General features: G+C 45.5%; 1 protein-coding gene across 1 annotated transcript; it reads left to right on the forward strand.

Moving 5' to 3' along the window:
• The first annotated feature begins 21,428 nt into the window (after positions 1 to 21,428).
• Positions 21,429 to 22,184, forward strand: LOC109163250. The gene has a single exon (XM_019312004.1). The coding sequence runs from the start codon at positions 21,429 to 21,431 to the stop codon at positions 22,182 to 22,184; it is 756 nt and encodes a 251-aa protein (XP_019167549.1).
• Positions 22,185 to 22,516: the final 332 nt, after the last annotated feature.

A 22,516-nucleotide genomic window follows, 5' to 3' on the forward strand; every position in this document is an offset into this window, starting at 1 on the left:
GTCTTGTTAATGCATGTGGTCTAAGTTGGTATCCCGTATTTTCATTGTATGAGTTGTAATGTCCCCTATGACTCTTGTGGTTGTCTTGTTGTCAGTGTGAGTAATGTTTAGGTTGTCCCCATGAGTCATGTCGTTGTGTTGGTGTCACTTGTTGATAAGAGTTAATGCATATGTTGTACCCTTCCCTTGATTACCCTTGTTGAAATTATTGCTTAGTATTGATTGTTGTTGTTGTTGTCCATAGTGATGAAAATATATTAAATTAGCGGTAGAAAATGGATTTGTGGTTTGATGCACTGAGTGTGCTTTTGATATTACGCTACGGTGCAATTTGTATTTTCATATGGTGCTATGTACCATTGATGCACTGAGTGTGCTTTGATGGGCAAACCAAATTGGCGGTTGGATAGGCGGGGAACATTTCTCTGGAGCGATAAGGTTGGTGGTGTACAGGGTGGCTTGGAGGTACAGGTTGGAACTGATATAAGGATGGAGAGGAGTAAAGGTCGGAACTTGGATGTATTGTGTTGTTGTTATTTGTTATTGTTGACGTGTTGTGTGGTCTTGGTCTGTTGTTGTCGAGTCTTGTGGTCATGATTTGCATGGTTGTGTCTTTTTGTGGTCTTATAGTGTCATTAGTACTATTATGCCTTGAGTCTGATTATATCGTTGTGCGGCTGCCCTTGTTGAGTCATGATCTTGATTTTAAAGCTAGAGTTGTTAGGACTATATTTATGTATACCTGTAACACCCCGTGTTACGACCCCTAAAACCAATTAATCATTTAACCAATTATCCAAAGAAAGAATTAAATTACAATAATTAATTAGGGAAAAGGCCCACCATGGTCCGTGGGCCATCACCCCTAAAACCCAACCCCTAGCCCAAAAAGGAATAGAATTAGCAAGCCTATAATATTAGTTCCTAATTAGGACTCCTAAATATATAAATAGGGGACTTAAGAGGCACCTAGAACCCCCACCACAATAATCCCTCACCACACAAGAAATTCCAAGAATTCCCCTAGGAGAAATCAAGAAAAAAGAAAGCTTCAAGAAAGACCCTTCATAGCCAAGGAATTAATTAAGGCTAAAAGGTAACCCATGTATCAACAAAACCTATTTTCATAGCTATGATTCCCCTCTTAGGATTTCCTCCATATTCTTGTGTGTTGATGATTCGCTACAATGATCTTGATAATTGGTGTTATGATTCCATGGGTGATCTTGACGATAAGAGGTTCTTGATGATTATATGGTGTTCTTGATGTTTATATGATATTCCTACCAAATCTTGATATTATAAGATGAATTGTGTTCTTGTTGATTTAAAAATAATTAGAACCCTAGGTTATATCGTGGAATTCGTATGGTATTACTCTTGGTAGATTGGGTGGGAATTTGTATGTTTGGGTGTTGGTTATGTTTAGAAAAGCATGATAGGTTATGTGCCGTATGTTTCTTGATTTTGATCCGTTAATTGTCTACGTCTGTTATCAATTGCGTTTGAAAGTGTCTAAGCATGGTTCCGGGTTCCACGGTGGTTCCCGGGGCGTTTATTTGTGAAGAAGAGTTAGTGGGGGGTAGGGGACCCACCGGAATAGTTGCCGCCGGCGGGTGAACCCTCACCCACCGGCTACCCGCTGGTTTGTACCCCATCTTGGGATTTTGGCTTCCCCGTTTGATGTTCCCCCGATCCCCGTGGCGTCCCAACGGACTCCGTCTATCGTGCCTATGTCTAGTTTGATATTTCGGGTACCGTTCGTAGGTTGTATGAGTCTTATATATTGCATGCTAGTTGAATTGGTATCCCGTTTGTAACACCCCGTGTTACGAGTCCTAAAACCAATTAGTTAATTAATCAAAAGCCCAAGAGAAAGAATAAGTTATAATGATTAATTAGGGAAAAAGGCCCACCATAGCCCGTGGGCCCTCATATATAAACCCAACCCCTAAACCCAATCCTTAGTTCCAAAAGGAATAGAATTAGCAAGCCTATAATATTAGTTCCTAATTAGGACTCCTAAATATATAAATAGGGGACTTAAGAGGCACCTAGAACCTCCCCACAAGAATAATGCCCCACCACCCCAAAAGAGCTCCAAGAATCCCCGTAGAAGAAATCAAGAAAGCAAGAAAGCTTAAAGAAAGACCCTTCATAGCCAAGGAATTAATTAAGGCTAAGAGGTAACCCATGTCTCAACAAAACCTATTTTCTTAGCTATGATTCCCCTTAGGGTTCCCCCCATATTATTGTGTGTTGGCGAAATATGATGATGATTATTGATGTTTGACGTGATGATCCCATGAGGGATCTTGATAATCTTGATATTGGGAGATTCTTGATGATTATGTGGAGTTCTTGATGATTATGTGTTGTTCTTGATAATTGTGTAATGCTCTTGATGTTTATGTTTTATTCTTACCGAATCTTGCAATTAGAAGACGATCCGTATTCTTGTTGATATAAAAGTGATTAGAACCCTAGGTTGTATCGTATGATCTTACTCTTGGATTATCGGGTGGGGAAATCGCATGTTTGGGTGTTGATTATATTTAGAAAAGCATGATAGTTTATGTGCCGTTCGTTTCTTGTATTTGATTCGTTAATTGTCTACGTGTTGTCGTTAATTGCGTCGTAAAGTGTCTAAGCATGGTTTCGGGTTCCACAACGGTTCCCGGGGCGTAAAGTGCGTGAAAAGAGTCAGTGGGGGGTAGGTGGGGGGATAGGGGACCCGCCACCTACCCACGGCCGTGAAACACCGCCAGGCAGCGGGTAGCCGGCGGGCGGGCAGCTGCCCGCCGGCGACCCGCTGCCCGGAACAGTAATTCCGGCGGGCAGCCGGCGGGTGGCCCCCCACCCACCGGCTACCCGCTGGAAATTTCCCCAATTCGGGATCCCGGCTTCCCCGTTTGATGTTCCCCCGATCCCCGTGGTGTCCCAACGGACTCCGTTCATCGTGCCTATGTCTAGTTTGATATTTCGGGTGCCGTTTGTAGGTTTACGAGTCCATTATATTGCATGCTAGTTGAATTGGTATCCCGTTGACCTAGGTGGTAGAAGTATGAACCCCTTAGGACTATTCCTAGTATGTGATGGGTCACGCATAGGTTTTGTTATACGTTTTCTCCCCCTTCCCAATGTGTAATGTGGGTTGCATGTGCTTGCTATGTGTTATATGTGTGTGTTACCCCAATTCGGTTGCGATCGGATTGGTTATCCTGAGCTGCGGTTCAGAAGCTGGCTGCGGTCAGATTGATACTCTTGGGCTACGGTCCACCGTTTGGTTGCGATCAAACGTTTCTATACGAGCTGCGGATCGTCCTTTTTCCTAGCTGCGGTCAGATGACATTCTCTTGGGCTGCGGTCCACTGTTTGGTTGCGATCAAACACTATGATGAGCTGCGGTTCATCGGTCGGTTGCGATCGACCCCTCCGTGTTGCGATACGGGGCAGGGTGCTGCGGGGCCGTGTCAGAGCTATATGCGCTGACCCTCATGTATGGGCATGCGATTGGTCCTGTGGCGCCAACAAAGTGTGTTATGTGCTGTGACATGGACGAGTTGTGATTACGAGTGTTTTGGGAGATGTGACTATGAGATTTATATTGGGGATTGTTCATGTTGGGTTATGATCATTGTTTACGCTTTGCTTTATATGCCTTATATGTTGTGAACTGCATATGCTCGTTATAACTGTTGCTTGTGCCTGGCCTTATCTATCGAGTCATTCCTGGTTTTAAAGCTAGAGTTCGTACGATATATCTTCATGCTCAAAATGGTTTTCGTATATCTATATATATCTCTATATGTATTGTATTTCAACGCGTTGGAGTGGGTTACCAGCATCTCTCTCTGAACAGATATATTTGGCTTTCAGGCACAAAAGATTAAGTCACTGGAGCGCGCTAGAACTTGGAGTATAGAAGTAGATAGTTTTCCTCTTCTGGCCTGCGTGCCACGTTTACGTAATTACGCTTTGAGGATATTAGTTAGTTAGCCTGTGCACTTGGGTTCTCTAGCCCAGGTGTGGCATAGCACCCCGTACGCTTGTATTTATTCCTTGAGGTTTAATGAGATTCCACCTTTGATATAAGTTTTAAAAAGTCTTAAAAATCTGGGGTGTTACAGTTGGTATCAGAGCCTAAGTTTGACCCTAGGATAAGACTCTTAAGACCAGACTTTAGGACATTAAGCTTAAACTCTAGGTACTTAGGAATATAGGATTTAGGAATCGTAGGACGCGCGGTGAGATTGTGAAACCTACACATAACCCCCTCACTTAATCCCTCTCTGACTTAAAGAAACTCCCCCCTTCACTTATTGCATCAAGGTAAGAATACAAAATAACATCGACCTATGAACACCAGGATGGCACCAAAAAGGAGACAGACAGGAACACCGAAACTCCCCACTCAGGAATTCTTGACACAGAATCTACAACGCCTGGCCCAAATTGCCCAGACACTAAGTACTGTCATTCCCCAACCTCTACCAACAAACGAGAACTTGGAAATCCACCACCAAGTCTCGGCACACCAACCACCCACCTTCTCGGGAGACGAAGACCCCACGACCCTCGAAGAATGGATTGAGACCTTCGACAGGGTATTCAGGGCAACCCAATGCCCAGAACACCACCAAGTCGGGATAGCCTCCTTCTACTTCAGACACGAGGCCGACATCTGGTGGGCCCATGAGGGACCTACGTACGAACAAGACCCCGGATTCAACTGGGAAGGCCTAAAAACACGGTTACGAGAACAGTTCTACCCCAACCACCTGAAAGCCGCCACATGCTAGGAATTCCTCCATCTAAAACAAGGGGCAGCCCCAGTCTCAGAATACTACCAACGATTCTGCCAACTGGCTCGCCTCACCCTCGAACTAGTATGCACCGAGGGGATCAAAGTCAGGAAATTCTTAGCAGGCCTTAACCCCGAACACCAGAGGGCCTTGGCCGCCCAAGAAACAAAGACCCTCGGAGAAGCCTACGCCAAGGCATGCCAACTACAACAGGTAACGAACCCGCCCCAAGGGACGCAACTGGGGTATAAAAGGAAGCCCGAAAGAAGTCACCCAATTCCCAGCAAAGAGCCTAAGAACCCCAAAACCACCTCACTTGACCAGGCCATCACGTCGACTGCCCTGGGAAGGATCCTTACCCTAAGCAAAGCCAGGATCGGAGATAGCAACATAGTCTCCGGAACTTTCCTAGTGCACGCCACCCCAGCCACCATACTATTTGACTCGGGGGCTACCAACTCGTTTATAGCAACTAAGTTCGCCACCCAGCTCGGCCTTAACGCCAGCACCAAGGTTCGACTCCAAGTCAAGGTGGCCTCGGGTGAGATCATAAAATGTGATCGCATGTACGAGCATGTAATGATCACCATTCAAGGAGTGGAATTTCCCAGCAACCTAATCCAGTTCCAACTGGATGGGATGCAAGTAATCTTGGGCATGGACTGGCTAGGGAAATTCCAAGCGCAAATCCTGTGCGGAGAGCAGAAAGTGGTCCTACGAGGACTAAACGGTAAGAGGGTGTCATACCGCGGTACCCGCCAGGATCCGGAGATCAAACTTGTAAACATGATGAAAATTAAGAAGTATCTGGGCCAATGAAACGAGGCCTTCTTATGCTCAGTCGAAGACCTCAACGCCAAAATACTCGAACCACGAGCCATCCCAGTGGTAAACGAGTTCACCGACGTCTTCCCAGACGAAATTCCCGGGGCACCCCCGGCCAGAGAGGTCGAGTTCCCCATAGACCTCATACCGGGTGCCGCCCCGATCTCTAAACCACCCTACAGACTAGCACCAAAGGAAATGAAGGAACTGAAAACGCAACTCCAGGAACTGCTAGATAAGGGTTACATCCGACCCAGCACCTCCCCATGGGGAGCATCGGTACTATTCATTAAGAAAAAGGATGGAAGCATGCGCCTGTGCATCGACTACAGGGAACTCAACCAAGTTACAATAAAGAATAGGTACCCCCTTCCCCGAATAGATGACTTATTCGACCAACTTAAAGGGGCAGGGGTATTCTCAAAGATCAACCTAAGATCCGGGTATCATTAAATCCAAGTGGCCAAACCGGACATCCAGAAAACGGCCTTCCGGACACGTTACGACCACTACGAGTTTACCGTAATGCCCTTCGGCCTCACTAACGCGCCCGCCATATTCATGGACCTCATGAATCGAGTATTCCGACCTCACCTGGATGACTTCGTCATTGTGTTCATTGACGACATCCTAGTCTACTCCTGAAATAAAGAAGAACATGAGAAACACCTTCGCATATCACTGCAAACCCTTAGAGAAAACCAACTTTACGCTAAATTCTCCAAGTGCGAATTCTGGCAAGACAGCGTAGCCTTCTTGGGCCACGTGATAACCAAAGAGGGCATCAGGGTGGACCCCGCTAAGATTCGCGCCGTTAGAGAATGGACCACGCCGAGCTCACTCTCGGAAGTCCGAAGCTTCCTGGGCCTGGCAGGTTACTACAGGAGGTTTGTACCCAACTTCACCAAGATAGCCCAACCCCTCATTAAGCTCATGAAAAAGGAAACCCCCTTCCGATGGGACAACGACTGCACCTCAGCCTTCTAAGAATTAAAGGACAAGCTAACCACGGCACCTGTACTAGCCATCCCCTCCGGAACGGAAGGATTCGAGGTCTACAGTGACGCATCCAAGAAAGGTTTGGGATGCGTGCTGATGCAAAAGGGCAAGGTAATAGCGTACGCATCCAGGCAACTCAAAACCCACGAAGAGAATTACCCCACCCATGACCTCAAACTAGCTGCTATCATATTCGCACTAAAAATCTGGAGGCACTACCTGTATGGGGTACAATGCAAAATCTACACCGACCATAAAATCTTAAAGTACATCTTCACCCAAAAGGACCTAAACATGAGACAACGAAGGTGGCTAGAACTCATAAAAGACTACGACCTAGACATCCAATACCACGAGGGAAAAGCCAACGTCGTTGCGGACGCCCTAAGCCGAAAGACGAACCATTCCCTCAACACCACGTGGGTCCTACCGGACCAACTGTACAGGGACTTCCAAAAACTACACTTAGAAATAATAGAGCAAGGACAAACCCGCCCCAATGCCTACCTACTCAACACGCAAGCCATACCCGCCCTCTTCGAGGAAATCAAGGCAGGGCAACATTAGGACCCGGAACTAGATAAGATTCGCCACGACCTAACCCAAGGGAAGGAAGGCCCCTTCGAAGCACGCCCGGACGGCAGTCTCCGTTACAAAGGAAGGTGGTGTGTACCCTCAACACACCCTCACTTGAAACAACGGATCTTGGAGGAAGGGCACAACTCCTCGTACTCTGTTCACCCAGGAGGTGACAAGTTATACCAAGACGTAAGGAGGACGTTTTGGTGGCCAAACATGAAGAAGGAAATCGCAAATTTCGTGGCCAGGTGCCTGAATTGCCAAAAAGTAAAAGCTGAACGATACAAGCCCAAGGGGCTCGTACAACCCCTTGAAATACCACAAGGAAAATGGGATTCCATATCCATGGACTTCGTCGGAGGGTTACCCCCAACGAGAACTGGCAAGGACAAAATCTGGGTCATAGTGGATCGGCTGACCAAAACAGCACGATTCATTGCCATGAAGGAAACATGGACAATGACGCAACTAGCCCAAGCCTACATAAACCGGGTAGTGAAATACCACGGAGTCCCCCGAAACATTGTGTCCGATAGAGATTCCAGGTTCCTCTCGCAATTCTGGAAATCGCTACAATCGGCATTGGGGACGCAACTAAAACTAAGCACAGCCTTTCACCCCACCACAGACGGCCAAACCGAGAGAACCATCCAAACCCTCGAGGACATGCTAAGAGCATGCACGCTAGACTTCCGAAGGACATGGGAAGAGCACCTAGACCTCATCGAGTTCTCATACAACAACAGCTACCACGCAAGCATTCGCATGGCACCCTACGAAGCACTATATGGTCAGAAATGTAGAACCCCCTTATGTTGGGAAGATATGGTCAACCCGGTAACACTGGGCCCCCAATACCTCCAAGACACCATAGCTAAGGTCAAACACATCCAGGAAAGGATGAAGGCCGCCCAAGACCGCCAGAAGTCTTACGCCGACCTAAAGTGGAAACAAGCCGAATTCAACCTCGGGGACAAGGTCTGGCTAAGGATCTCGCCCACATGAGGAGTAATGAGGTTCGGAAGAAAAGGAAAACTCAGCCCCCGATTCATCGGCCCTTACGAAGTCGTAGAGAAAATCGGGGATTTGGCCTACCGCCTCGCCTTACCCATCGAACTAGAACGAGTACACAACGTGTTCCACGTATCTCAGCTAAAGAAATACATACTCGACCCAAGCCACGTACTCCAACCCGAGGTCGTAGACCTCGACGAGTCACTAGTATACGAAGAGAAACCCGTAAGAATCCTGGACACCAAGACAAGAAACACCCGGAACCGAGTCATAGAAATGGTGAAAGTCCTCTGGACTAACCACGGGACTGAGGAAGCAACATGGGAACTTAAGGACACAATGAAGGAGCGGTATCCCGAGCTTTTCACACCAGGTAACTAAAAGAAAACCTTTCACCAAGGGCCAAGCTTCAGGGACGAAGCTTCCTGTTAAGGGGGGGAGAGTGTAACTCCCCGTGTTACGAGTCCTAAAACCAATTAGTTAATTAATCAATAGCCCAAGATAAAGAATAAATTATAATGATTAATTAGGGAAAAAGGCCCACCATAGCCCGTGGGCCCTCATATATAAACCCAACCCCTAAACCCAATCCTTAGTTCCAAAAGGAATAGAATTAGCAAGCCTATAATATTAGTTCCTAATTAGGACTCCTAAATATATAAATAGGGGACATAAGAGGCACCTAGAACCTCCCCACAAGAATAACGCCCAACCACCCCAAAAGAGCTCCAAGAATCCCCGTAGAAGAAATCAAGAAAGCAAGAAAGCTTAAAGAAAGACCCTTCATAGCCAAGGAATTAATAAAGGCTAAGAGGTAACCCATGTCTCAACAAAACCTATTTTCTTAGCTATGATTCCCCTTAGGGTTTCCCCCATATTATTGTGTGTTGGCGAAATATGATGATGATTATTGATGTTTGACGTGATGATCCCATGAGGGATCTTGATAATCTTGATATTGGGAGATTCTTGATGATTATATGGAGTTCTTGATGATTATGTGTTGTTCTTGATAATTGTGTAATGCTCTTGATGTTTATGTGTTATTCTTACAGAATCTTGCAATTAGAAGACGAACCGTATTCTTGTTGATATAAAAGTGATTAGAACCCTAGGTTGTATCGTATGATCTTACTCTTGGATTATCGGGTGGGGAAATCGCATGTTTGGGTGTTGATTATATTTAGAAAAGCATGATAGGTTATGTGCCATTCGTTTCTTGTATTTGATTCGTTAATTGTCTACGTGTTGTCGTTAATTGCGTCGTAAAGTGTCTAAGCATGGTTTCGGGTTCCACAACGGTTCCCGGGGCGTAAAGTGCATGAAAAGAGTCAGTGTGGGGTTGGTGGGGTGGTAGGGGACCCGCCACCTACCCACAGCCGTGAAACACCGCCAGGCAGCGGGTAGCCGGCGGGCGGGCAGCTGCCCACCGGCGACCCGCTGCCCGGAACAGTAATTCCGGCGGGCAGCCGGCGGGTGGCCCCCCACCCACCGGATACCCGCTGGAAATTTCCCCAATTCGGGATTCCGGCTTCCCCGTTTGATGTTCCCCCAATCCCCGTGGTGTCCCAACGGACTCCGTTCATCGTGCCTATGTCTAGTTTGATATTTCGGGTGCCGTTCGTAGGTTTACGAGTCCATTATATTGCATGCTAGTTGAATTGGTATCCCGTTGACCTAGGTGGTAGAAGTATGAACCCCTTAGGACTATTCCTAGTATGTGATGGGTCACGCATAGGTTTTGTTATACGTTTTCTCGCCCTTCCCAATGTGTAATGTGGGTTGCATGTGCTTGCTATGTGTTATATGTGTGTGTTACCCCAATTCGGTTGCGATCGGATTGGTTATCCTGAGCTGCGGTTCAGAAGCTGGCTGCGGTCAGATTGATACTCTTGGGCTGTGGTCCACCGTTTGGTTGCGATCAAACGTTTCTATACGAGTTGCGGTTCGTCCTTTTTCCTGGCTGCGGTCAGATGACATTCTCTTGGGCTGCGGTCCACTGTTTGGTTGCGATCAAACACTATGATGAGCTGCGGTTCATCGGTCGGTTGCTATCGACCCCTCCGTGTTGCGATACGGGGCAGGGTGCTGCGGGGCCGTGTCAGAGCTATATGCGCTGACCCTCATGTATGGGCATGCGATTGGTCCTGTGGCGCCAACAAAGTGTGTTATGTGCTGTGACATGGACGAGTTGTGATTACGAGTGTCTTGGGAGATGTGACTATGGGATTTATATTGGGGATTGTTCATGTTGGGTTATGATCATTGTTTACGCTTTGCTTTATCTGCCTTATATGTTGTGAACTGCATATGCTCGTTATAACTGTTGCTTGTGCCTGGCCTTATCTGTCGAGTCATTCCCGGTTTTAAAGCTAGAGTTCGTAGGATATATCTTCATGCTCAAAATGGTTTTCGTATATATATATATATCTCTATATGTATTGTATTTCAATGCGTTGGAGTGGGTTACCAGCATCTCTCGCTGAACAGATATATTTGGCTTTCAGGCACAAAAGATTAAGTAACTGGAGCGCGCTAGAACTTGGAGTATAGAAGTAGATAGTTTTCCTCTTCTGGCCTGCGTGCCACGTTTACGTAATTACGCTTTGAGGATATTAGTTAGTTAGCCTGTGCACTTGGGTTCTCTAGCCCAGGTGTGGCATAGCACCCCGTACGCTTGTATTTATTCCTTGAGGTTTAATGAGATTCCACCTTTGATATAAGTTTTAAAAAGTCTTAAAAATCTGGGGTGTTACACCGTTGACCTAGCTGAAAGAAGTATGAACCCCTTAGGATTATTCTTAGTATGTGAAGGATCACGCATAGGTTTTGTTATACGTTTTATCCCCATTCCCAATGTGTGAATTTGGGTTGCATGTGCTTGCTATGTGTTATGTGTGCATGATACCCCAATTTGGTTGCGATCAAATTGGCTATACAGGCAGTTGGATGGTTTGAGAACCATACTGATTTAACCAGGCCAGTTGCGATCGGTCAGGTATATAAATATTATATAGGGCTGCGGTCCACCGTTTGGTTGCGATCAAATGGATTATACGGGCAGTCGGATGGGTTGAGAACCATACTGACTGTTAACCAGGCCGGTTGCGATCGGTCAGGTATATAAATATTATATAGGGCTGCGGTCCACCGTTCTACATGAGCTGCGGTTCATTTTCCTGGCTGCGGTCAGATGACATACTCTTGGGCTGCGGTCCACTATTTGGTTGCGATCAAACTATGATGAGCTGCGGTTCATCGGCCGGTTGCGATCGACCCCTCCGTATTGTGAGACGGGGCAGTGTGCTGCGGGGCCGTGTCAGAGCTAAATGCGCTGACCCTCATGTATGGGCATGCGATTGGTCCTGTGGCGCCAACAAAGTGTGCTTATGTGATGAGATATGGATGAGTTGTGATTATGAGTATCTGCGGATGTGACTACGGGATTTACGTTGGGGATTGTTTATGTTGGTTTATGATCATTGATTATGCTCAGCCTTATCTACCTTGCCTGTTGCGAACTATATATGCTTGTTATAACTGCCGTTTGTGCTTAGCTCTATGTGTCGAGTCTGTCCCTGTTTTAAAAGCTAGAGTTCGTAGAATATATCTTCATGTTCAAAATGGTTTTCATATATCTATATATATCTCTATATGTATTATATTTCAACGCGTTGGAGTGGGTTACCAGCATCTCTCGTTGAACAGATATATTTGGCTTTCAGGCACAGAAGAGTAGACACTGGAGCGCGCTAGAATCGTGGAGCATAGAAGTAGATAGTTTCCCTTTCGGCCTGCGTGCCACGGTTATGCATTTACTTTGTTGAGGATATTAGTTAGTTAGCCTGTGCACCTGAGTTCTCTAGCTCAAGTGTGGCATAGCACCCCGTACTCTTTATATTATGTTTTGGGATTTAATGAGATTTTACCTTCTTTATATAAGTTACAAAAGTTTTAAAAATCTAGGGTGTTACAGTTGGTATCAGAGCCTAAGTTTAACCCTAGGATAAGACTCTTGAGACCAGACTTTAGGGCATTAAGCTTAAACTCTAGGTACTTAGGAACATAGGGTTCAGGAATCGTAGGACGCACGGTGAGATTGTGAAACCGACACATAGCCCCCTCACTTAATCCCTCTCTGACATAAAGAAACTCCCCCTTCCCTTATTACATCAAAGATAAGAATACAAAGTAACATCGACTTATGAACACCAGGATGGCACCAAAAAGGAGACAAACAGGAACACCAAAACTCCCCACTCAAGAATTCTTGACTCAGAATCTACAACGCCTGGCCCAAATTTCCCAGGCACTGAGTACTACCATTCCCCAACCTTTACCAACAAACGAGAACTTGGAAATCCACCACCAAGTCTCGGCGCATCAACCACCCACCTTCTCAGGGAACGAAGACCCCACGATCCTCGAGGAATGGATCGGAACTTTTGACAAGATATTCCGGGCAACCGAATGCCCAGAAAACCACCAAGTCAGAATAGCCTCCTTCTACCTGAGACACGAGGCCGACACCTGGTGGGTCCACGAGAGACCCACATACGAACAAAGCCCCAAATTCAACTAGGAAACCCTAAAAACACGGCTGCGAGAACAATTCTTCCCGACCATCTAAAAGCCACCATATACGAAGAGTTCCTCCACCGGAAACAAGGGGCAGCCCCGATCACGGAATAATACCAGCAATTCCGCAGACTGGCTTGCCTCACCCCCGAGCTAGTACCCACCGAGATGATCAAGGTCAAGAAGTTCATAACAGGCCTTAATTCCGAACACCAGAAAGCCCTGGCCACACAAGAACCAAGGACCCTCGGGGAAGCCTATGCCAAGGCATTCCAACTACAACAAGTAACAAACCAACCTCGGGAGACACACCTGGGATACAAAAGGAAACCTGAAGGGAATCGCACAAATCCCACCCGAGGACCTAAAAGCTCCAGGACCATCTCACCCCCCAAGGTCACGACACCGATTATTCAAGGAAGAATCCTCACCCTAAGCAAAGCTAGGATCGGAGACAGCAACATAGTCTCCGGAACCTTCCTAGTACACGCCACCCCCGCCACTATACTATTTGATTCAGGGGCTACCAACTCGTTTATAGCAACCGATTTCGCCGCTCAACTCAGCCTTAACGCCAGCACCAAAGTCCAACTCCAGGTCAAGGTGGCCTCTGGCGAAATCATGAAATGCGACCGCATGTACGAGAACGTAATGATCACCATCCAGGGAGTGGACTTTCCCAGCAACTTGATACAGTTCGGACCGGATGGGGTACACGTGATCTTGGGCATGGACTGGCTAGGGAAATTCCAAGCACAAATCCTGTGTGGAGAACAAAAAGTGGTCCTACGGGGACTGAACGGAAAAAGGGTGTCATACTGCGGGACCCGCCAGGATCTAGGGATCAAACTTGTGAACATGATGAAAATGAAGAAGTACCTAAACCAAGGAAGCGAGGCCTTCCTATGCTCGGTCGAGAACCTCAACACCAAACCACCCGAACCACAATCCATTCCGGTGGTAAACGAATTCACCGACGTCTTTCCAGACGAAATCCCCGGGGCACCCCCAGCCAGGGAAGTCGAGTTCACCATAGACCTCGCACCTGGCACAGCCCCGATCTCTAAACCACCCTACAGGCTAGCACCAAAAGAAATGAAGGAACTGAAAACACAACTCCAGGAATTGCTAGATAAAGGTTACATCCGCCCCAGCACCTCCCCATGGGGAGCACCGGTACTATTTGTTAAAAAGAAAGACGGGAGCATGCGCCTATGCATCGACTACAGGGAACTTAACCAAGTCACAATAAAGAACAGGTACCCCATTCCCCGGATAGATGACTTGTTCGACCAACTTAAGGGGGCAGGGGTGTTCTCGAAAATTGACCTAAGATCCGGATATCACCAAATACAAGTGGCCAAACAAGACATTCAGAAAACGGCCTTTCGGACGCGTTACGGCCACTATAAATTTACAGTAATACCCTTCGGACTCACCAATACACCCGCCATATTCATGGACCTCATGAACCGGGTTTTCCGACCCCACCTGGATGACTTCGTCATTGTATTCATTGACGACATCCTAGTCTACTCCCGAAACAAGGAAGAACACGAAATGTACATCCGCATAACCTTACAAACTCTAAGAGAACACCAACTATACGCTAAGTTCTCCAAATGCGAATTCTGGAAAGACAGCGTGGCCTTCCTAGGCCACGTGATAACCAAAGAAGGAATTAAGGTAAACCCCGCCAAGGTCCGTGCCGTTAAGGAATGGACCACACCAAGTTCGCTGTCAGAGGTCCGAAGCTTCCTAGGCCTGGCTGGTTACTGCAGGAGGTTTGTACCCGACTTTACTAAAATAGCTCAACCTCTCATCAAACTCATGAAAAAGGAGAACCCCTTCCGATGGGATGACAACTGCATCGCGGCCTTTCAGGAATTGAAAGATAAACTAACCACGGCACCCGTACTAGCTATCCCCTCCGGGGTGGAGGGATTTGAGGTCTTCAGTGACGCATCCAAAAAGGGGTTGGGTTGCGTGTTAATGCAAAGGGGCAAAGTAATAGCATACGCATCTAGGCAACTCAAAACCCACGAAGAAAATTACCCCACCCATGACCTCGAGCTAGCCGCTATCGTATTCGCGCTAAAAATTTGGAGGCACTACCTATACAGAGTGCAATGCAAGATCTACACAGACCATAAGAGCCTAAAGTACATGTTCACCCAGAAAGACCTAAACATGAGACAACGAAGGTGGCTAGAACTCATAAAGGACTACGACCTAGACATTCAGTACCACGAGGGAAAAGCTAACATTGTGGCAGACGCCCTAAGCAGGAAGGCTAACCACTCCCTCAACGCCACCTGGGTCCTACCCGACCAGCTGTACAAAGACTTCCAGAAGCTGAACTTGGAAATAATAAAGAAAAATCAAACCCACCCCGAGATCCACCTATTCAACACACAAATCATACCCACACTCTTCGAAGAAATCAAAATAGGACAGCAGCAGGATCCGGGACTAGATAAAATACGCCTCGACCTAACCCAAGGGAAAGAAGGACCCTTCAAAATACACGAAGATGGCAGTCTCCGCTACCAAGGTAGGTGGTGCGTACCCACGACGCATCCCCACTTAAAACAACAAATCTTGGAGGAAGGACACAACGCCCCATACTCAGTGCACCCCGGGGGTGCCAAACTATACCAAGAGGTGAAAAGGTCGTTTTGGTGGCCCAACATGAAAAAGGAAGTCGCAGATTTCGTGGCCAAATGCCTGAACTGCCAAAGGGTGAAGGCCGAACGATGCAAACCCAAGGGACTCGTGCAACCCCTTGAGATACCACAAGGAAAGTGGGATTCCATATCCATGGACTTTGTCGGAGGATTACCCCCAACAAAAACTGGCAAGGATAAAATTTGGGTCATAGTGGACCGACTAACCAAAACGGCGCGATTCATTGCTATGAAGGAGACATGGACGATGACACAACTAGCCCAAGCCTACCTAGACCGAGTGGTGAAATACCACGGAATTCCCCGAAGCATTGCGTCCGATAGAGACTCCAGATTCCTCTCACAATTCTGGAAGTCACTACAATCGGCCTTAGGGACACAACTAAAACTAAGCACGGCATTCCACCCCACCACTGACGGCCAAACCGAGAGAACCATTAAGACTCTCGAAGACATGCTGAGGGCCTGTGTGTTAGACTTCCAAGGGACATGGGAAGAACACCTAGACCTCATTGAATTCTCGTACAACAACAGCTACCACGCAAGCATCTGTATGGCACCCTACGAAGCCTTATACGGACAAAAATGCAGAACTCCCTTGTGTTGGGAGGACATGGTCGACCCGGTGACACTAGGGCCCCAATACCTACAAGACACCATAACCAAGGTCAAACACATCCAAGAAAGGATGAAGGCTGCTCAGGACCGCCAGAAATCCTACGCCGACCTAAAGAGAAAACAAGCCGAATTCAACCCCGTGGACAAGGTTTGGTGGAGAATCTCACCCACACGAGGGGTAATGAGATTCGGAAGAAAAGGAAAACTCAGCCCCCGATTCATCGGCCCTTATGAAATCATAGAAAGGGTCGGGAATCTAGCCTACCGCCTCGCTTTACCCATCGACTAGAAAGAGTACACAACGTATTCCACATATCCCAGCTAAAGAAATACGTGCACGACCCAAGCCACGTGCTACAACCCGAGGTCGTGGACCTCGACGAGTCTCTAGCATACGAAGAAAGACCCGTAACAATCCTGGACACCAAGACAAGAACCACCCGTCGTCGGGCCAAAGAAATGGTAAAAGTCCGCTGGACCAACCATGGGACCGAAGAAGCAACATGGGAACTCAAGGACATAATGAAGGAACGCTACCCGAACTCTTCACACCAGGTAACCAAGAGGGAGTCGCCCGAGAAGAACCAAGCTTCGGGGACAAAGCTTCCCGTTAAGGGGGGGGAGAGTGTAACACCCCGTGTTACGACCCCTAAAACCAATTAATCATTTAACCAATTATCCAAAGAAAGAATTAAATTACAATAATTAATTAGGGAAAAGGCCCACCGTGGTCCATAGGCCATCACCCCTAAAGCCCAACCCCTAGCCCTAAAAGGAATAGAATTAGCAAGCCTATAATATTAGTTCCTAATTAGGACTCCAAAATATATAAATAGGGGACTTAAGAGGCACCTAGAACCCCCCAGCACAATAATCCCTCACCACAAAAGAAATTCCAAGAATTCCCCTAGGAGAAATCAAGAAAGAAGAAAGCTTCAAGAAAGACCCTTCATAGCCACAGAATTAATTAAGGCTAAAAGGTAACCCATGTCTCAACAAAACCTATTTTCATAGCTATGATTCCCCTCTTAGGATTTCCCCCATATTCTTGTGTGTTGATGATTCGCTATAATGATCTAGATAATTGGTGTTATGATTCCATGGGTGATCTTGACGATAAGAGGTTCTTGATGATTATATGGTGTTCTTGATGATTATATGATGTTCTTGATGTTTATATGATATTTCTATCGAATCTTGATATTATAAGATGAATTGTGTTCTTGTTGATTTAAAAATAATTAGAACCCTAGGTTATATCGTGGAATTCGTATGGTATTATTCTTGGTAGAATGGGTGGGAATTTGTATGTTTGGGTGTTGATTATGTTTAGAAAAGCATGATAGGTTATGTGCCGTATGTTTCTTGATTTTGATCCGTTAATTGCCTACGTGTGTTATCAATTGCGTTTGAAAGTGTCTAAGCATGGTTCCAGGTTCCACGGTAGATCCCGGGGCATTTATTTGTGAATAAGAGTCAGTGGGGGGTAGGTGTGGGTAGGGGACCCGCCACCTACCGCCGGGCACCCGTTGCCCGGAATAGTTGCCGCCTGCGGGCAGCCGGCGGGTGAACCCTCACCCACCGGCTACCCGCTAGTTTGTATCCCACCTTGGGATTTTGGCTTCCCCGTTTGATGTTCCCCCGATCCCCGTGGCGTCCCAACGGACTCCGTCTATCGTGCCTATGTCTAGTTTGATATTTCGGGTACCGTTCGTAGGTTGTATGGGCCTTATATATTGCATGCTAGTTGAATTGGTATCCCGTTGACCTAGGTGAAAGAAGTATGAACCCCTTAGGATTATTCTTAGTATGTGAAGGATCACGCATAGGTTTTGTTATACGTTTTCTCCCCCTTCCCAATATGTTAATGTGGGTTGCATGTGCTTGCTATGTGTTATATGTGCATGATACCCCAATTTGGTTGCGATCAAATTGGCTGTTGATAAACATTATTTTTATTGCAGTTTTTAATAATTTTTTTATAATTAAATTGTAAAAGTTAATTAATTTTATATCTAATTTTATTTATTATTTCTATAAGTAGTTTTTATAAATATTGTTAATTTTTAGAGTTGTTTTTGTTATTAAGTTAATTTTGTTAATAAATTTGTCCAATAATTTCCTAATCCAATTTAATTAGTTTATTATTATTATTATTATTATTATTATTATTATTATTATTATTATTATTATTATTATTATTATTATTATTATTATGTTTAGCTATTAAAATAGGTTAGTCAATCGCTTCCCAAATAATAGATCGGATGACCGACGATAAACGACAGAGAGAGATGCGCAGGTTTTTGCGGCCTCGGCTAAAGAAGCACCGAACGGCGTGGATCATGGACGAGGTTGGTCTTCGTGGAGGGCGATTGAATAGACAAGCTTTGAACGAATGAAAGGCTCTCCAATGGCTGTCCCTGGTTCACGCTCTCTTCCGGAATTTATGCCAAAGGAGTCCGGCGATGTCTGCGTGTAGGAATCGGAGGTGTGGTTGATGCTATACCAGTATTAAAGAGGGAGATTCTGAAGGAGGAAGGTATCAAATTGCACCGGGAAGGATTTCCGGTCAGCAGTGTAGTTCTTCCGGCCAGCGGCGTTAACATGGACGGAGGTGTTGTTTGAGCTCGGCGGCTACGAAAGCAATCCTGGGTAATTAACTTCAATCTGGTTCGCAGCTTACGTGCATGGTTTCTCCTCCTCTTTCTTCAATTATTCCTGTTGTTTAATTCACCTGTTCAATTCATAACTTTCTTCAATGATGTTTTCTTGTTTCAATTACAGTTGGCCGCATAATACTTTGTAATTCAATTTATTGGTTCATGAATGTTCTTCAACTCATTATTTGCAAATCATTTTGTTAATTTCTCATTTTCCAATTTTCCAATTCGTGAGCTGTGGGTTGTGTGTCTCTTGTGTCATCAATTTTCAATTTCAAAGCATTGTTTCAATTAATCAATATTCAAATTCTAAGTTTAGTTGTTGTTCATTTTAATTATTGATCTCGATTACTGATTATAACAAAGTGCTTTATTAAATTGTCTAATTCTAGGTACGTGAATTGTTTATCATAAATATTTTGCATTAATTTATTTAATTGGTTGACAAGTTAAGCTAAAATACATAATTAGTAATGGTTTCTGACTCGTATTCCTAGACTTTTTCAGTTGGTTTGGTTTCTACTTGGTTTAATTTTATTGCTTTAACTTCTTGAGTTTTATTGATTGTTAAATGTGACATTTTACTTCAGTACTTTACACTATCCAGTCATTTATTTTTTTAAGTTTAGTTATTAAATTGCATCGTATCAATGCCTTGTGGGATCGACCCTTGCTTTGCATGCTAAAACTACAATTGACTCGTGCACTTGCGAGGACATTATTTAAAATTGTCTAACAGCTATACGGGCAGTTGGATGGGTTGACAACCATACTGACTGTTAACCAGGCCGGTTGCGATCGGTCAGGTATATATATATTATATAGGGCTGCGGTCCACCGTTTGGTTGCGATCAAATGGATTATACGGGCAGTCGGATGGGTTGAGAACCATACTGACTGTTAACCAGGCCGGTTGCGATCGGTCAGGTATATAAATATTATATAGGGCTGCGGTCCACCGTTCTACATGAGCTGTGGTTCATTTTCCTGGCTGCGGTCAGATGACATACTCTTGGGCTGCGGTCCACTGCTTGGTTGCGATCAAACTATGATGAGCTGCGGTTCATCGGTCGGTTGCGATCGACCCCTCCGTATTGTGAGACGGGGCAGGGTGCTGCGGAGCCGTGTCAGAGCTATATGCGCTGACCCTCATGTATGGGCATGCGATTGGTCCTGTGGCGCCAACAAAGTGTGCTTATGTGATGAGATATGGATGAGTTGTGATTATGAGTATCTGGGGATGTGACTACGGGATTTACGTTGGCGATTGTTTATGTTGGGTTATGATCATTGATTATGCTCAGCCTTATCTACCCTGCCTGTTGCGAACTATATATGCTTGCTATAACTGTCGTTTGTGCTTAGCTCTATGTGTCGAGTCTATCCTTGTTTTAAAAGCTAGAGTTCGTAGGATATATCTTCATGTTCAAAATGGTTTTCGTATATCTATATATATCTCTATATGTATTATATTTCAACGCGTTGGAGTGGGTTATCAGCATCTCTCGCTGAACAGATATATTTGGCTTTCAGGCACAGAAGAGTAGACACTGGACGCGCTAGAATCATTGAGCATAGAAGTAGATAGTTTCCCTTTCGGCCTGCGTGCCACGGTTATGCATTTACTTTGTTGAGGATATTAGTTAGTTAGCCTGTGCACATGAGTTCTCTAGCTCAAGTGTGGCATAGCACCCCGTACTCTTTATATTATGTTTTGGGATTTAATGAGATTTTACCTTCTTTATATAAGTTACAAAAGTTTTAAAAATCTAGGGTGTTACAATTCCCAAGTCTAAAAATTGTTTTTCTATATCTAAAGAATGATGCCAGTTCGACTCAAGTGTGGCATTATTCGCTAACGGTTGCTATACCGCATGTTTTTTAGGTACACATTAGTTGGCTCGTGAGCGCGCTAGTCGGAGCTGCGGTTCCTCGTTTAGATAGTAGTTAGCTTTAGATGATGGCCTGTGAGCCGGTTTTGTATACGGATAATGCTTATAGATTATGTTTAGTTAGTTAGCCTGTGCATTTAGGTTCTCAAGCATAGATGTGGCATAGCACCCCTATACTTTTATGTTTGGCTTTCACTTATTTGGCTATTAATGATAGACATGTTCTTATTTCGTAAGCTTTCATGGTTTTAAAATATGCTGGAAATAAGGGGTGTTACAGTTGGAATCAGAGCCTAAGTTCGACCCTAAGTTAATGACTTTAGGATAATGGGTGTTACAGTTGGTACCAAGAAACCGTGCAAGGACCCCTGAGATGCCTACTAACGAATAGTTGACTCAGAACTTGCATTAGTTAACTCAAATCGCCCAGGCACTGAGTAACAACCTCCTTAACAACAACAACCGTCCACCATCGAACGGGAACCACGATGTAGCCCGCCAAGTGTCAAACCATCGCCACCTATCTTAGTTGGGGAAGAAGATCCCGCGACACTCGAAGAATGGATTCGAATGTTCGACAAAATTTTTGAAGTAGTTGGATGCCCGGAGGAACGTTGAGTCGAACTGGCATCATTCTACTTTGGGCACGAGGCCGACTTATGGTAGGTAGATGAAGGTCCGATCTATAGACAAGAACCGGGTTTCAACTGAGAAATCCTAAAGACCAAGCTGCGAGAATGCTTTTACGTCGCGCACGTAAGAGCGGCCATGTATGAGGAGTTCGTTCACTGGAAACAGGGAATCACTATGGTGGTAGAATACCACAACAGATTCCTAGAACTATCTCGTTTCGCATATGTGTTAGTACCTACGAAGGCAACTAAGGTAGAGAAATTCATTGATGGGCTCAACTTTGAGGCTAGGAAAGCCTTAACCGTAAGCAAACCAAGGACCCTCAACGAAGCCTATACCAGCTTTACAGATCTCTACCGGATCCAACTGTTGCAACAGGGAGTCCAAGAACATGTGAGGAGGAGGAATGACGAAAGTGGAGGCCCTAACCCCAAAAGAGCAAAGAGTGATTCCAACATAAAGACGACATATCGGCAGGCCCAAGACCCGCCTAGAGGAAACAACGAAGGCAAGGGAAGGTACTTCCTGTGCAAGAGATGTGTCAAGGACCACCCAGAGAAGGATTGCCAAGGGAACGCCGTGGTGTGCTACAATTGTGGGGGGAAAGGCCATAGTTCCTTTGAGTGTAACCAACCCGCACGTGCAACACCACCGGCCACCGGGCAACAAGAAAATACGAACAACCGAGGGGGCTACGGAGCACCCGGGGAAGTATTTATCATGAGCTGCACTCAAGCCGATGCCGAAGCCGGATTCGGAACCGAAGTCGAGGACGACACCGAAGCCATAGCCTTAGGAGACGAGGACCATACAGGTAACCCTTTTAATCAATCCTCGCTGCCAAAGAACTTTTACCTTGTGCAGTTCTTTGATTCTTCTTATTTTGAGTAGAGTTAATTATCGAATCCAATTGGATTGATTCCATGTTCCGCTCTTCGAGCTAATTAGAGTAATTATTCGTGCCCTTTTGAATTATGAGACCGCGAAAATAATACGTGATAAATCTAAGGATACAACTAGGTGGTTCGAGTTAGAGTTTTTAACCCTGCCCTAAGGCAAAAAATGGTAAAACTCTGGGAGACATAAGGAAGTCAAACCAAAAACCCTAGAAAGAACTAAGTTTAACTCGGGATACTCAAACCATAAACTTTCCATTTTCAAGCCCAAGATGTTAACCATTATACCATAAGTGCTTCTTGAAACCCAAGGGATACAAAACGTTT

The sequence above is a fragment of the Ipomoea nil genome, unplaced genomic scaffold (assembly GCF_001879475.1).
Source record: "Ipomoea nil cultivar Tokyo-kokei standard unplaced genomic scaffold, Asagao_1.1 scaffold3016, whole genome shotgun sequence".
NCBI classification, from domain to species: Eukaryota; Viridiplantae; Streptophyta; class Magnoliopsida; order Solanales; family Convolvulaceae; genus Ipomoea; species Ipomoea nil.